This window comes from Haplochromis burtoni, unplaced genomic scaffold (genome assembly GCF_018398535.1).
Source record: "Haplochromis burtoni strain Fernald_Lab_line unplaced genomic scaffold, NCSU_Asbu1 Contig_133, whole genome shotgun sequence".
Lineage (NCBI taxonomy): Eukaryota > Metazoa > Chordata > Actinopteri > Cichliformes > Cichlidae > Haplochromis > Haplochromis burtoni.
The window spans coordinates 950,115-965,768 of record NW_024582494.1 but is presented as its reverse complement, the minus strand read 5'-3'; the positions used below and the strand labels follow the sequence as shown (position 1 = coordinate 965,768).

The following is a 15,654-nucleotide window of genomic DNA, read 5'->3' as shown; positions in this document are numbered from 1 at the left end:
AGAGAATTTGAAAATAATTTGCTGCAGCTGTAAAACTGGTCTGGGCTAGTGTGTTCCTATTATTTTGTCCACAGACTCTTCGCTCTGCTTCATCTGATTTTATTCCACATTAATTATATATTTTTTAATTATTTCCCTGTGTTGTGTCTGCTTTTGTAATAAAACGTGTTGCTATGCGAGGACGGCGAGCGCAGTGAGCAGCGCAGTGTCACAAAGCGCTCCGTTCCGGGTTTTCCCGCAGACCCTGCGTGGCCCAGCTGAGGTGACTGGCAGGACTTGTTTACTGGTGGGGAGGCTCGCAGAGAGAGAGACGGAAAGAGGGGGAACCTGAGGGAGAGCGATCGCTAAACGGGAATCCAAGTTTTTACACTTGACCCGTCTTTTTAAGTCTTTTGTACGTTTCGTTACCTCATCGTTTTTTTCTCCTGTCCTTTTCTTCTGGGCTGGCGGACTCGGACTGTTCACTTTAAGCGTGTTTTTGATTTTATTCTGATTTTGAACTCTCGACACCGAAACCTCGTTTGTTTTGGATTAGCTAGCTAACGTTAGCCGTTTAGCCCCCTCCAGCTAACGTTAATCTGAGGGAAGGAACGGGCGGCGTGGTGTGGCGACTTCCCTCACCTCACGGCGGCAGCGTGCACGGTGAATGCGGGCATTGTTGTTGTTATTCTCTGGCTTCTTTTACTCCTCGCGGGGAATGTGAGAGCAAAGTGGCGTTTTTTCAAACCTTTCCAAGTTAGTTTTCCCGTCTCCGCCGTTTTGTCGTTTTTACGGGCTTGCGGTGGTCAGCGGGGGTGAAGGAGTTCAGAGGAAGGTCGAAGCGAGGAAAGCTGCACGTTTTTCCTGCCGGAGTTTCCTGGGATGTGCTCCCTGCTCAAAGAAAAGGGAGACGAGCTTGTGTGAAGACACCAGGACGCAGGAGGTGATATAAAGACTTCTGAAAGAAAACGAGAGCTCAAAGGCTGCCTGTGTTTTTTGGGGGTGCTATTCACAACTCCAGCCCGTGTCTGCGTGAGGAAAACACAGCGTTTTGTTTTTGAAATACCTCCCGAGGTCCTCCCTCACTGGAGCGGCACATTACAGGGAAATGAGCCCGGGGCCAGCGGACCTTCTTAGGGGATCTCCAAACTAGCTCTGTCTGTGTGTGGGATATTATTATTATTATTATTATTAATAATAATAATAATAATAGCATTTCCCCCCCTTGATTTAGCGGGGCACCAAAATCAAACAGATGAACGTGGACTGTCGACTTCACTTCTGGAAAATGAAATTTTTTACTCGCACATGTGTCGCCAGAACCCAGGATCACGTTATTTAGTGTCTCACGTACATAACACAATTGGCACAGAAGACAGTTATCAATTTATAACCCCCTTACAGGGGGAGGAAACCTCAAATCGGCTGGCTTTATTGGACCTTTTTAAGTTTTTAGCAATTTCTTAGTTCACTTTAAACATTTCTCCCTGAAGATTGGAAGTTTTTTTGAACGACTTCAAGAAGCGAGTACAACTTACCCTCCAGCCAAAATGAGGCGGCTGACGCTTAAACTGCGAGCACAGATGGTGTTGTTTATCATGTGCACCTGCATTATATGCCAGTGTGGACTAATAAAAGGAGAAAGTGAGTATTATTTCATTTTTAATGACTTCTTATAACTTATAACTTCACGCGAGTGTGAAGTGTGTGTTCGCGGGAAATGACCCTGTCCTAAGCGCAGATGTTTGCATTATACAATAGTGTGTTTTTCTTGAACCTTGCAGTCACTGCTGGGGGGGCATGTTCTTCTTTTTATCAATCAGCGTGATAATGTGAGTCACGGGACTGTTGCTTTCATTTTGGCGCATGCTCAGATTCTCCTCCAGGTCTAATTAAGGGGCTCGTAATTTCAGTTTTGTGCGTGTGGCTGATAACTTGGCGCACAAATATTAATTATCGGCTAATAAACCCCGCCCCTCTCGTGCCGGCTCTTAAAGGTACATATTTTAGCGGCCCGCGCTAAATGCGCCACCCGAGGGTCAGATTAGTGGCTGTAACTGGACGAGGGTGGTCCGCGGCAGCGAGCCTAAACTGGGGGCGGCAGGATTGGCCCTGCGAGCCTTGCTAGGCCTCTCACGCGCACACGCAGCCTGGACGTAAACAAATTAGCCGCTGAGAAGTGTCCGCATAGGTGGCGGGACAGCCTCCATCTGCCTTCCGCTCCAGATCTTCCTCCCCAGAGTCTGCGCCTCGGTTTCATTTCTTTTTATCAATGAATTAGCGCGGATGGTGATTACAGCTATACAGATGTGCATTGCCACAGATTAATCACGATCCAGCTGTGCGCTGTTTTGTTTTCAGCTGGTGCTTTAACACAGGGACACAGTGCACCATACTTGAGCCCACGTTTTATGGGCCGAATGAAGTTAATGAGCACTGTTGCCCACTCTGGTATTTCTTATTTGTGTTATTTCTTATTTTTAAGGGTGATCTCAGTGAAATGAGAATTGCAGGGCCAGCTGTGAGGCCGCATTAGATGATACATTTCTCTGTATAATAGGTCACTTGTGTCTTATATCTCAAATTAAATGAATGAATGAGTCGTTGTGAAACAAACAGAAAGTCTGGAGCGCCTGTGAAATCAATTATTGAACATTTTGCGTGTTTGTCAGCGGTTTAACCTTTGGCCCACATTAATCCTTGTGAGATTTGTGTTCAGTGATTTTTGGACGACGTGTTGCCCAAGCCTGAGTGTTTTGTTTTTCTGGGTGTGTGAACTTAGTCCAAGTGAGCAGGTCGACCACGTAAATGTGTGGGCACCCATTCATAAAGTGGAACCTGTTGTTTTTCTTTTTGTCAGCAATGGTGGGACTCTCCAAGCTTCAGGTTGTGTTGCTTAAAATGGCTCCCGGCGGCCAGGTTCAAAGGAAACGATGTGGCTACTTTACACAGGTCATGTATGCAGACAGAACAGAGGCCCCTGAAAGGGGGTCTTATGAGACGGGCTGCTGGTACCCCTCCTTCCTGGTCTTTTTTATTTTTTTCCCTCTCTCTCTCTCTCTCTCAGGGAAGGGGGTACATGTCATTGGCTGTGAGGACTCTGGGAAGTGACCATATTTGGCACTTTTGAGATGTTTACGCCAAAAAAAGGGGGTGGGGTCGGGGCAACAACCAAAATACTTTGAATATTTCATTCTGGATCCACACGCTGCCTGATACCTCCATCTCAGACACAAGAACGAGAAGAAGCCGTCCTGATAAATAACCCACGCCGTAGCCGACTGCACCTCAGAAAACATGTAACAAATCAGCTTTCACAGGCTGTTGTTTGATTGTGATTGGCCCATTTGTCACAGTTAATCAGGAAAGGTTGTTCAGATGTTGCCGCTGAGCTGTCTCCTGGTCTGACTCGTGAAAAACAAGTTGTGCAACTGCCCACTTCTGGCCCCCGTCAGGCACGGCTGTGCTGCTTGTGAGCATGCATGAATATACATACGTGCACGTCCGTGTTTCTTTAACCAGCGTGGTCGCACAGATTGGCTCTTCCCCTCTTGCGGCCTCAATCAAATCTCCAGAGCGGTGTCATTTATTCAGGAGGAGCAGTTGAAGAGTTGCTCTGACAGCTCAGCTAATGGAGAACCGCGTGCTGTTGTAAAAATCGAGAAGGCTCGGCCTCCATTTGTCTGCGAGTTTGTCTGTAGCCCCTTTTGGACACTCAGGCACTCTTCAGTGAAGTGCACGTTGGCATTTTCCGACAATGCTGTGCACGTTGTGGAATGTCTTTGAAGTGGCCCACCATGTAGGTGTGTGTGTGTTTCACTTCGAGTATGTGCCCCAGACACCCTTTGCTGTCTGCAGGATCTCATTTTTCAGCTACTGGCCAGCCTACTTCCTGGCAATGTATGTCTTCTATTTATATTTATTTGTGTGTGCGTTGATGAGAACACTGTATTAGGCTTCATCCACATGTTTATGGGTGTTTCTTTTCATTTTTAAATGGGCAGTTTGTTTTGACAAAAGCCTGCGTTGGCGTGTTTTCACGCTCGGAGGTCGTTTCCTCTGGTCCGCATCAGTTAATAAGTGAAACTTGTGGCTTTTTTCCTGACGCAGAAAAATCCAAGTGAACCCAAATGCATCACTACGTCACCACACGAGAACGTTCAGTTTGCGTGTCTGAGGCGGGAGCAACATGGATAATTTACATTCATTTCACGGCTGGTTGCAAACCTGTACACACCTTTGCGATTTAACAGTACCTTCATCCTTATGAAATGTTATTCCTCCTCAAACCTGCAGCGTAAACCTGCTTGTCGGTTCGGATTGAGGTCGGTTCACGTTGGTAAACAGACGCTGCTGAGACCACGTCCTCCACAGGGTCTCAGTATGGTTGTTTGGTCGGCACCCGGGTGCGATTACTGCTTTCACATCTTTATGAGTGGAAAGAAAGAAGAGTTTGATTTTAAGGGACTAAACACCGCAGGTGTGTGGACGTCCTCGGACTTCTGGATAAGAAAGAAGAGGAAGTCTTCACGTCTGAGGTGGTCAGACAGAAGTGTAAACACAGAAAGCTGTATGTACAGGCTAATTTAGCATTAGCATTCACCTGCACTTTACCAGAGTTTGCTGGAACAGCCTGTGCTGCCTGTTTCATTGGCAACACACTGAATCTTTAAGGCTTCGACGTTGATTGCAAGTTGCTGCCGTTCATTTCGCGCGGTTCCTCGTTCACAGAGGCAGTGGACAATCGGGGTCATGAACTGAGCCTCCACCGGCTGTGTACTGGCTCCTGAGTGTTGGCCAGGAAGGCGATATGTACTGCTTCAGGAAATTAACTGTTGGGGTGCCTTTGCTAAGTGCTTCCTCCTTTGCTCTTATCTTTCCAAGTATCCCTTTCAACTTCTCCTAACTTGCCACTGTGTGCATGTTCCCGGCAGTTTTTATCAACAGCGGAACAAGTGGGGGATGGAAAACACGAGACGACTCTTCTGACTCCCACAAATTCACAGCTTGATGAGCCACCGAGTAAATGCATTTCTGCAGCACATCATTACTGTGCTAACATGTTAGATTTACTTTTCAAATGCAATAAACATAAAGCCTGATTGACACTACATACCTGCAGGTGTCTGAGGCTATGGTTAGTAGCCTCAGACACCTGCAGGTAGTAGGTGGTCAGAGGTGGAGGGTCCACTCTGAGTTGGGAACGAGTTGCTACCTCGATTAGAGAAGTTTAGGAGAATTTTAGGGTGTTGCTCACGAGTGAGGGGAGAGCTGAGCGTGAAATCAAGGCTGTCGCTTTACACGTCGAGCTACGTTCCCACTGTCACCTGTGGTCATGAGGGTGGGTAGTAACTGACAGGAGGAGCTTGCTGATATGAACAGTGGGAATGAGTTTCCTCTGACAGGTGTCTCTCCCAGAGAGAGGCCTGTAAAATCTGTGTGAATATTTCATGCGTAAAATGACTCTCCCGTCTGTAATGCAGGTGTTGCACATCTGAATAAACAGATCTGACCAATCAGATCACTGGATTTGGCAACAAGTGCACTCGTACCTCAAAATGTGCACCTGTGCTTATTATACAATGATGTGGAAATGGTCTCCAACCACCATGATACTGATTTGAAACTTTAATACAGGTGAAAGCGCAATAAATGCAATCCATTATTATTAAATGTAATTACTTGGAATTCTTCTTTTTTTTTTAAATCACGGTGAATGAAAATTGTGCAATTTTACTGGTTTTGATGCTTACTACTGGTATTGTGACTTTCCAATACTGTGCCAATACCAGCACTACTGGTATCCGATACCGATACCAGTGTTGATATCGATACAGTTGATGGGTTTCAATCTTCAGCCAAAGGCCTCCCAAAGCAGAGCAGCAGATTTTATTGGATGTTAAACACTGAAAATAACACAACGGCTGCTGTGGTGTGTTTAACAACACTGTATTAGTGTCCACACACAGGTTGCTTTTAGAGATGCTGTCTCCAAACAGAACAAAGCATGAAAGTATTTGGTAAATGAGTCTTAGGCAGACTTTCTGAATGATTTTGCGCTCACTGTGACTTCAGGGACGATGGCTCACCACACTGATTTCCTGGGAATTTGCTCAGAAGTGCCAGATGTCAGAAAAATCATCCCCAATCTTAATTTTAGCCAGTCGTAACATGCTAGGAGGCAAATGTTGCCGCGCTGCTGTCACCTTGCAAAATAAGCAAACAGTCAAAACGCGTTGATCCCGACATAAACCTTTCATTACGAAGAGGAAACCACGCTGTAACATCTAACGGCCGTCGCCGTGATCAGGTGACGTGTTTCCAGCCCATCGCAGGCTGCCAGCGCCGTGATAGGTTGTTGTTTTTAAACACAAAGCCTAGCCGATGCCCTCCTCCCTGACTCCCATTCCTAGATAGAGGAGTGTGACCGTTTATGTAAACCCCTGCTCACTGCACAGAAATGTGGTCTAGCTGAGAGGGGAGGGATGGGGTCACACCCACACACACATGAACACGCAGCGCGCCGTTACGCCATGCTGCAACAATCTGATTTGATAGTCCTTGTTGCTGTTTGGATCTGCCCTATTTTAACCGTTGGGGACTTCACACTGTAAACTCCAAGCTGAGCCAGTCCCGTAACGCAGGGATCAACAAAGGGATGTTTTGCAGATGAGACAATAAACCGAATAAGGCCGTGCAACTGATTTCTCATTCTTTGGCTTTCAAAAAAAGCGTAGCAGCTTAATTGATCCCAGTTACAGATTTGTACATCTGCAATACTGTTTGGGCCAGTTTATAAAGCAATGGTAACGTCTGCATCAGAGACGACATGAAGCCCAGCAGGAGACGAAACGTTTATCAAACGTCTTTGCAGTTTGTGACACGCGAGTCTGGATTTACTGTCACGTCCCCGCTTTAGGCCATTGGAGCGATATGGACAGAACATGGAGGCCTGTCATGTGACTGAAAAGCGTCTGTTTGGCGCCCAGTGAGGCTGCTGGCAGTTAATGTAACTGCAAGCACACAGTCGTGCTGTCAGATCAGTTACTGGGCTCAGGGACCAAACGATAAACGAAGGTGACGAGTGTTGCAGAGAGAAATCAATGGTGGACATATCTGACTGTAAATGCCAACAACATTAGCAACTAATGCTTTTGCAGATTTCAGGCAACGAATCACATCTGTGGTCTGAGGCGATCGTGGCTCAAGAGTTGGAAGTTCGTCTTGTAATCGGACGGTTGCCGGTTCGAGCCCCGGCTTGGACAGTCTCGGTCGTTGTGTCCTTGGGCGAGACACTTCACCCGTTGCCTACTGGTGGTGGTCAGAGGGCCCGGTGGCGCCAGTGTCCGGCAGCCTCGCCTCTGTCAGTGCGCCCCAGGGTGGCTGTGGCTACAATGTAGCTTGCCATCACCAGTGTGTGGATGACTGGATGACTGGATGTGTAAAGCGCTTTGGGGTCCTTAAGGACGAGTAAAGCGCTATACAAATACAGGCCATTTACCATTTGAATGACAGCTGCATAGACTGTACATAAAAGATGAACAAAGCTTCTGAGTTTGAAAAGAGAAGGCGGGAAAAGACTCTTCTGCTCAGCTGTTACAGTTAATATCTGACCTCATTAAATGTTGTCCTGCAGTGTGTGTATGGGCCACGTTTCTGAGTTTGACATTTCTGGGTGATGTGGATACAGCAGCCTTTTAAATATCACGTGAAACAATGGAAGATGTTAAAAAGTGATGCAGCTTTTCATGTTTCCTCCACGACAGCTTCTGCTCCCTCTATCCCTCCTTCCTCTCCTCCTTTAAACTCGAGCCTCCTTCCTTCCCTTCGTTTCACGCTCAGGGGTAAGCGGGTTCGCCGCCCTGGGCTCGTTTGTTTTCCTTCACACTGCAGATGCACACAGCCTGCAGACCTTTCTTCCACGCATGCACACACCTGCTCTGCGCTGTGGGAAAGCCTCCTCTTTCAGGCCTCTTAAAGGTGTGAACAGCATCCATTTGACGCCTCTCTTTTTATTTGCTTTCTCTTATTAACCCCGCCTGCTCCAGCTGGGTCTAAGTGATGCTTAACGTGTTCACCTGCAGGTTGTGCGCCGCATCACGTGGCCCTCTAAGATGATGTTGTTTGCTGCGTTGTGGCTACGTGTGTCTGCACATGTTTGTGTCCTTTTTACGAGAGCTCACGCGTACACGTTTAGTGTTCGGCGACTCGTGTGCCGGGTTGGGGTCTCTGTTTTTGTCCTGATCAAGTAGCATGAGATGCGTTGCTATGGTGACAGCACTAGCTGTGCTGGCAGTAAGTGACAGACCCTGCAGACCCAGCCTCTTCCTGTCTAAAGACACGTCCCACTGCACTGAAGCCGGTTATACATTTTAATGTGTGATTGTGGAGACTGATGATTTAAGGTGCCAGCCGTGGCTTTCCCCCCTCTTCTAACCTAAGGCAGATGTCTACCATAAGCAACCTAATCGTTCGTGATTGTTTTATATTTAAAAGCACTTGAAGTGTGAGCATCTTGTCTCCTTCCACAATCAGCCCTGTACTGATCGGGCCCTAACTCGCCCACGGTCTGTCAATAACAGCACCTTCAAGCTAAATTCTGTCTCAGGCTTGCTGCAGTAAAAGAAGTGATGCAATTGATTAATAATCCTGTGATAAATGCAGACTGTGATTCACTCTTCAGTTTTGCATGATCACAAACACCCACAGGAGTCCTGCTTAAAGACTGCGGTTCCTCAGCTGCAGCAGATCTTCTGTGATAACGTCCTGCAGCGGCCACGGACGCACACTGTTGTCACGGACCGGCCGTTAAGGTGTTGTGGATAAATGCAACAAGACAAAATGATACGGCCGAGACAAAAACGTTGGCATTTTGTAAATATAATAATAAATGAGAATTCACTGTGTAAGTTTATTAGCAGCGTCCTTAATGCTCTCTGGTCGCTATGGTAACGGGTAAATATTTCTTTCAAAATAAGACGCACAACTACAACACGGGAAAGACCCAGAGAAACGGAGTTAACGATAAAAACCCTGAAAACCGTAAATTTAACACCGAAGGCTCAATTCTCGCGGACCGGCACCAAACGACTGACGGACTGGCCCGCGGCCCGGGGGTTGGGCACCGCTGCTGTAGTGCGCAGCCACTTCTCTGCAGCAGCGTTACAACAGCTGGAAACAGAGGTGGAGACTACCACCTGCACCACCTCCAGCAGAGGAGGTCACAGCCATTTTCCAGATGGACCTTTTTGACCAAAGGTTCTCTTTGTCATGTTGGCTGAAGCTGAACTGATCAGTGAGCGAGTTTGTGCTTTTATGGTGGAAATCAAAAGAAGATGCTGGGTTTATAACACAATGCAGGGCAACAGCTGTTTGATCTTGATTGTCTGGATGAATTGATTACATCCCCTCCTCTGTTCACTCCACCTCTGCACCACTTCATGAAGCCAAAGTCAGAATCTGGCCTCGCTTCACAAAACTATCGGCTGAACCGTGAACTGTTTCTGCGTTTTAGGAGTGTCGATGATTTCATTGAGTAACAGGTGACCTTCAGGCAGTCACACGTGCAGTAACGGAGCTACTAACACCAGAATACGTTTGCTCGGGGACGTTTTTGTTAAATCTGGAGAACGTTTACAGCTAATCAGTTGAGCCGCCTCAGATTTGTTCTGGATCAAACGACCAACCGTGGGGAGTGTATAGATACATGACTCACAGCTGCTGAGCTACAGACGTGAGTGAGTCATGACTCTCGACCTGTAGAAACCGATATTGTCAGAGGATTTAAGGGAAACTGAGAGAGTTATTAGAAAACAGCTGTAGGTTCAGCCCTGCTGATGCTGGGCTGTAGAAAAGAAAATGAGATCCTTAATTGAAAGTGCAGACAGGCTGCAGTTTAGCTGAACTGAACGTGCAAAAACAAGCACGACCGAACACCTGAAGAGGTCCTTTTATTGCACACTTAATTTGGTGATCCTGGCTCACTTTTATTTAAACCATAGTGTGAAAATGCCTTGTTGATGTCAGAGATCAGAGATGACCTGATACTTTGGAAGAGCATCTCTGAACTCACAGCACCGTTCAGCCTTGAAGCAGGTCGGCTACAGCAGCAGAAGACCACAGCAGGTAGCACTGTCAGCCAAGAACATGAGCTCGTTTGATTCATATCACTGATCTGATGAGTCTGTTTGTGCGGCTGCAGTTGGCTGGTAGGGTCTGAATTTGGCATAACGAGAAGGAAGCGTGCATCCATCCTGCCTTGCAGCCACGATTCGGGCTGATGGTTGTTATGTGTTGGAACGGGCATTCATTTATGCCCACAGTGCACCAACCTCCAAGGTCTGGTACTACCAAGGAGTATCTAATAGAAGTGTCTGCAGAGTGTGTGACGGTGACGTACGTGAAACGCTGACGGCGCCGAATTTGTTTCAGTCTTTTCTTTTTTGGCTGCACTCTTCTTTTATCCAGAGCATCAGAAACTTTCCTCAGATGCTTGCTCGGCCTGCATGTTCCTAAAGCGGTAACCTTCTTCAGCTCTCATTGCTTCCTCATGTTAAACACACCAGGGGTGTGTCAGCGTGGAGCTGAGTCCACGGGCCCCAGATTTACAACTCTGCTCCGATTGGCTTATTCAGCATGAAGGAACACGTTTATGTCTAAGCTTTAACATTGATTAGTTGGGCCTGCGGAGCAAACCCGGCGGCGTCTCCCTTATCGAAACTGTCACAGCACGACTGCACAAACGACCCGTGGGCGGGCGTTATTTCCCTGTAGAGACGAGGTCCAGTCAGACCCAAAGGAACGAAAGGAATTCAGCTTTTTGGTGTGAATAAGTTAAATCTGGTTAGTACAGAGGGCCACACAGTCTCCTCCCCGTAAACAGCACGGAGTAAAAGGAGCGGCTGAGTGGAGCCGAGGCTGTCGACGGGCCAGAGGCCGATGCCAAGACGCTGTGAAAGGGGACATAGAGATGGAGTGCCTGCGACCAGTTTATGAGGCCGCATCAAGCGTCCCTAATTCCGTTATAGTTAAAGGAGGCCATATTGAATTATGCCTCGCTGTTAAATGACAGCGTAATGAATGGAAGTCGTTTTACAATACCGCCGTGGCCACAGACGCTCCACTCAGGGGCCTGTCTGTCAGAGGCTAGGTAACAGCCAGCGATTTGTTGGCTGGTTGGGCTGCGTGAACATTAACATGATGTCAGTATTAAATGCCAGAAATACTTATATAGCACGCTCGTAGATGTTCCGTATGGAAAAGCAAACAGGATGAGGGGATATTTCTGATAAATGAAAAGTTTATTGATCACACCGCTGCTCAGCGTGTACCGATATGAACGTGACGTTTAAAGGTGGGAGGCTGGGTTTCTGCAGATTGGCGGCGTGTTTGTGCTTCGATAAATGGAAGGAGGCACCAAGACTGCGGGCACAGGCCGAGCAATGGAAAAGGGGGAGGGAGGGAGAGATATGGAAAGAAGTGAAGGAGGGAGGCAAGCATGTGTGTCTGCATATTTGTGCAAATGTCCGTGTGCTTCGAGGTTTTCCTGCAGCAGCCAGTGAGAGCCGGTGGTCCTACGGTGCAGACAAACGGACCATTACACGGACGCCGGCCGCTCTGCTCGCCGTCCCTCCGGCCTCTGCTTTCTACCGTTTTCCGTCCGTGTTTATCGACCCTTCGGACATCAAATCTGATGTCTTGGTAGTCGTTGCGCTCTCCGTCTTCTGTCTGCTTCTTTCCTTTCGTCCTTCCGTTCCCACGTCCTGCGTTTTAACTTGACTCGTCCCTCCTCATAGTTTCAGCCACACACACACACACACACACACACACACACACACACACACACACACACACACACACACACACACACACATTCCCGTTACGCGAGCAGCTGGAGTTTCATTTCAGTGCAGTTAGAGTCAAATCATTTCTTCCCCTCTCTGCCTGTGTGTTGGTTTTTGCCTTCCCCCTCCTGCTCTTTGCTTGGAACAAATGCTGGATTCAGCTGGAGCTTGGAGTTGGCAGACAAGCAGCAATCCAGTCAAATCGATAGGATTTGCCATGCCTGGGATGAGCTTACTCATCCATTCACCACACGGGGAATACCTCAGCTAAAACCCCTAAACTGGAGCCGGACATTAGAAGCTCAGCGTGTAGAAGAGCCATTTCCACGCCGAGCTACGGCGCGGGCAGCTGTGTAATCACAGCTATTGCATTGTCTTTCTTTTTTGTTTCCTAATGCTGAAGCATAAACAGTGCTTAATGAAGGAGTTTAGTGTTGGAAATGTCTCATGTCTGAGGCAGCAGACGGGTCGGAAGAAGAAAGAGAGAGCGAGGGAGCCGTACGGGGATAGAAGGAGCAGATTTGGCAGGGCCACCAGGCAGGCGTAGCTCCTCCAGCCTCATGTGTAGCTCTGGTTTGTGGGTCAAAGCGTTGGTGGGGCTGGTGGGGCCGAGCCCTGCAGCTGCTGCCGTTGTGGCTGCAAGTCAAACAGGGTAACTGAGCCCCGGCTGCCTCCCTCTCAGGCCGAGGCTCACCGCACTAAGACGCTGAGCTCGCTAACGTAGGAAGATGAAAAGGATCATCAGATGTTTCTTGCATTACTCACTGTGTGTGTGTGTGTGTGTGTGTGTGTGTGTGTGTGTGTGTGTGTGTGTTGTCTGTCTGCAGTTGATTACCTGCTCCCGTTCCACAGTCGGTCCTGCGTCGGCTCCAAAATGCTTTGACTATGTCAGGATTGCCCACAATGCTTTTTATATGTTGCAGTGTCACCTGGTGTGGTCGACTTTCAACTGACTGCAGATCCATGTGATTGTATGTGGCTGTTAACGAGTGCTCGCAGGTGCAGTTTGCTTTTTAGTAAAACTGAACGTTTTGGAAAAAGCTGCGCACACGGGCACAAACGTTCGTTTCTTTGGCACAGCAGCAACAGGACGGGATTCACTCTCACGTGTGGCTGGTTTCACGCAGTCGCCGCTGGTTTTGAAAACGGTGACTCGCCGTCACACAGCACCTCGCTTCTTTGTCTCCCTCTGTCTGCGCTCTCCTTTTTTCCTTCTCTACTCTTTGCCAGTGCTGGAAGGTAAAAGGGAAGGAGGCGAGCCAGAGTCACCAGTGCGATCTGATTTGGGCCTCTTGTGTTGGCAAACCATCTGACAGCGCAGGGCAGCGCATGTTGCCCTTTTCTACCCGCTTCAATCTGCCGCAGCCTGGCCCCGCGCCACAGCTGTAACGGGACCCAGCGTTGTGTATAAATAGGCCGACTCCTTTCTGCCATGTTCCTCAATGGGAAGCTGAGGCAATAGAGGAACAGGTGCTCCAACCCACACACTGCCTCCACCCTGCCCTCCCTCCACCTTTATCTGGTGTCCTCGGCTGCCTCGAGTGCAGGACGGTCTCCGTGCACGCGTTAGCTCCGCTTTCTCGTTTCGTTCCCACTTTTTCTTAATAGAAAATAGATTTGAATATTTTTCTGTGTGTGTTTTTGTTATTGGTGGCTCTGAGCCTATTTCCACTATTCAAATGCCCCCTCCCTCCCTGGCTCACGTACTGTTATTCTGGTCCTCAGTTCTCTTTGTTTTGGAGGTACATGTTGGTACACGCTAATCAAAATGCCTTTCATGCAATTTCTCGGCATCGTTTTTCACTGTGAAGCCACAGCTTGGCAGTGGGCGCACGGGGAGCTGGCTTTACTTCTCAGGACTTTCCACAGTTGTATTAACAAACAAACGCATTTTTCCACTGGCAGTCCACTTGGCACCGCGACCGCACGTTCCCTCCCCTGGGGTTTGTTCAGCAACTGAGCTGCTGACATATCTATAATCAGCAGATCACCTCATCAGGGGCAGCATGTGCCTAAGCTGACAGCGAGAGGAAACTTCTCACAGTCCAGAGTTAGCTGCCACCTGGTTTCATGCTAGACCGGTCTGGTTTCACTTTAAGTGCAGGCTGCCCTCCGTCGCTCTGGACTCAGGCTGCAGTCCACGGGCGATAGAGGGCAGCCTGCACGCCACCGTGATACGCTTTCATCACCGTTAGCTGCTGCATATTACATTTTCTGCAGGGGGCACAATTCTAAAAATAAGGGAAGAATCTGCCTGAAATCGTAGCTACGCTATAATGCAGGTCGCAGCTGTGAGAGCTCGCCGAATAGCAGTTTCTGTCCGAGAGAGCGGGTACGCGACCTCGGCTGCACCAGACGTACCCGAGCTCGCCGAGCTGGACAGAGGATGTTGGGCTCGTTCTGCTTCACGTCTGAGGTGAAGAGGCAGTAACGAAACAGAGCAGCGTGCATGTCCCAATTTAGAAGTCGCCTGATCTTTCTCGGGCCTTCAGTTTGAGAACGACTGATTTAGGGTGACAGTTAATCACAGAGCGCACTTTTTCACACTTATTAAAACAGTCTGTGCTGATTTAAAGCTGTCAGAGGTTACTGTGATCCAGCACAGGTCATATGTTGTCCTCCATAACTTATATATTGAGTTATACATTTGGTGTTTAGCTAAAGAAAAGTCAGGTCTTTTTGTATTGAGGCAGGATTGTGGTGTGTTTGGTGTTGATCCAGGATCAGCACTGACCAGTCATGTTGCTGTGGTGTCGTAGGTCTGCGCTGTATCAAGTTAGGTTTGTTGTTAGCCAAACTTGGCTCACTCATCACAGCATTAGCTATTAGCTGGGCTCATGCTAACTGAATAGTCACACGTCATTGGTTGGTTGCGACGGACCTCTGAAGCTGTTCCTAGATAATCCTCTGCTTCTTCCTGATGCTCCCAAACTATCATTAAAGCAACAGAAACCACCGACTAAACTGCAACAGTTTATTCACGTTGATAAGCCTCGTAACTGTTCAAGCAACAAGAGGACAAACTTTTCTGATTCAGCCTTTAATCTCCTTTTAAAGGCTCTAACGCACCAACTTCACTTAAAATCCAAGCTTCTCTCTGCTCTTTCTGTTTGTTTGACCCCCCCCCCAAATATACCTCCCTCCTCCTCTTCATTCCTGCTGCCAAATTAAGTGTCAAACAGACGAGGCAGGCGGGTGGATGGCCCACATGTCTCCTATAGAGGTCTGCAGTGTGGTACAGAACATTTCAGCAAGTGCTCTGTTATCCCCCCCCCCGTTCATTAGTGGCTAATTGGGTTGTTATTGTAATTATGAGATGCTGTACGTGTAGTGAGGGCTCCGGGCTGTTCCCTGGTGGGTGGTCCTCTGTGTCGGTGTGGGCTGTAGAGGGATCACGGTCATTGTCCCACCTGCATTCGTTTTATTGGGTTTTATTTGTTGTGTTCTTTAACACCAGAAGCTGGCGTCCAAATGTTAAATGAAAATGTGGATTTATTGAACCTGTTGAATCCTTTTATTTATACTTTAAATAGAAATAAATATTTAAATATTTTAAAACCTTTGATGTTTTTATGTGTTGTAGATGAACTTGGGTAGACGTGTGTGTGTGTGTTAGGGCTGCGTCGACTATCAAAATCATCGACGACTGATTTAACAGTCGACGCGTCGTTTGAAGCTTTGTAAGATCCCAAAAGATCACAAAAGACGTCTGTTACCCACTAGCTCGATAGCTAGCCGGGGGCAAGGCTCACTAGAGCCGTGAGAACACCGGACTCCCGGCAAATCGTTTTCAAACCCACCGCCGTCTTTCGCTAGTCAGGTTAAATGGCCT

At 48.0% G+C, this 15,654-nt stretch overlaps 1 protein-coding gene across 2 annotated transcripts in view; it reads left to right on the top strand.

Moving 5' to 3' along the window:
• The first annotated feature begins 271 nt into the window (after positions 1-271).
• Positions 272-15,654, top strand: part of insrb (insulin receptor b) — a 70,343-nt gene continuing 54,960 nt past the window's right edge. The window contains exons 1-2 of one of the 2 annotated variants that reach the window (XM_042224272.1): positions 272-922; positions 1,473-1,623. In XM_042224272.1, the coding sequence (XP_042080206.1) occupies positions 1,530-1,623 (94 nt within the window). In that variant the 5' untranslated portion in view covers positions 272-922; positions 1,473-1,529. Of the gene's footprint in view, positions 1,624-15,654 lie in introns of both variants that reach the window. The other variant, XM_014336389.2, reaches the window with a different exon arrangement.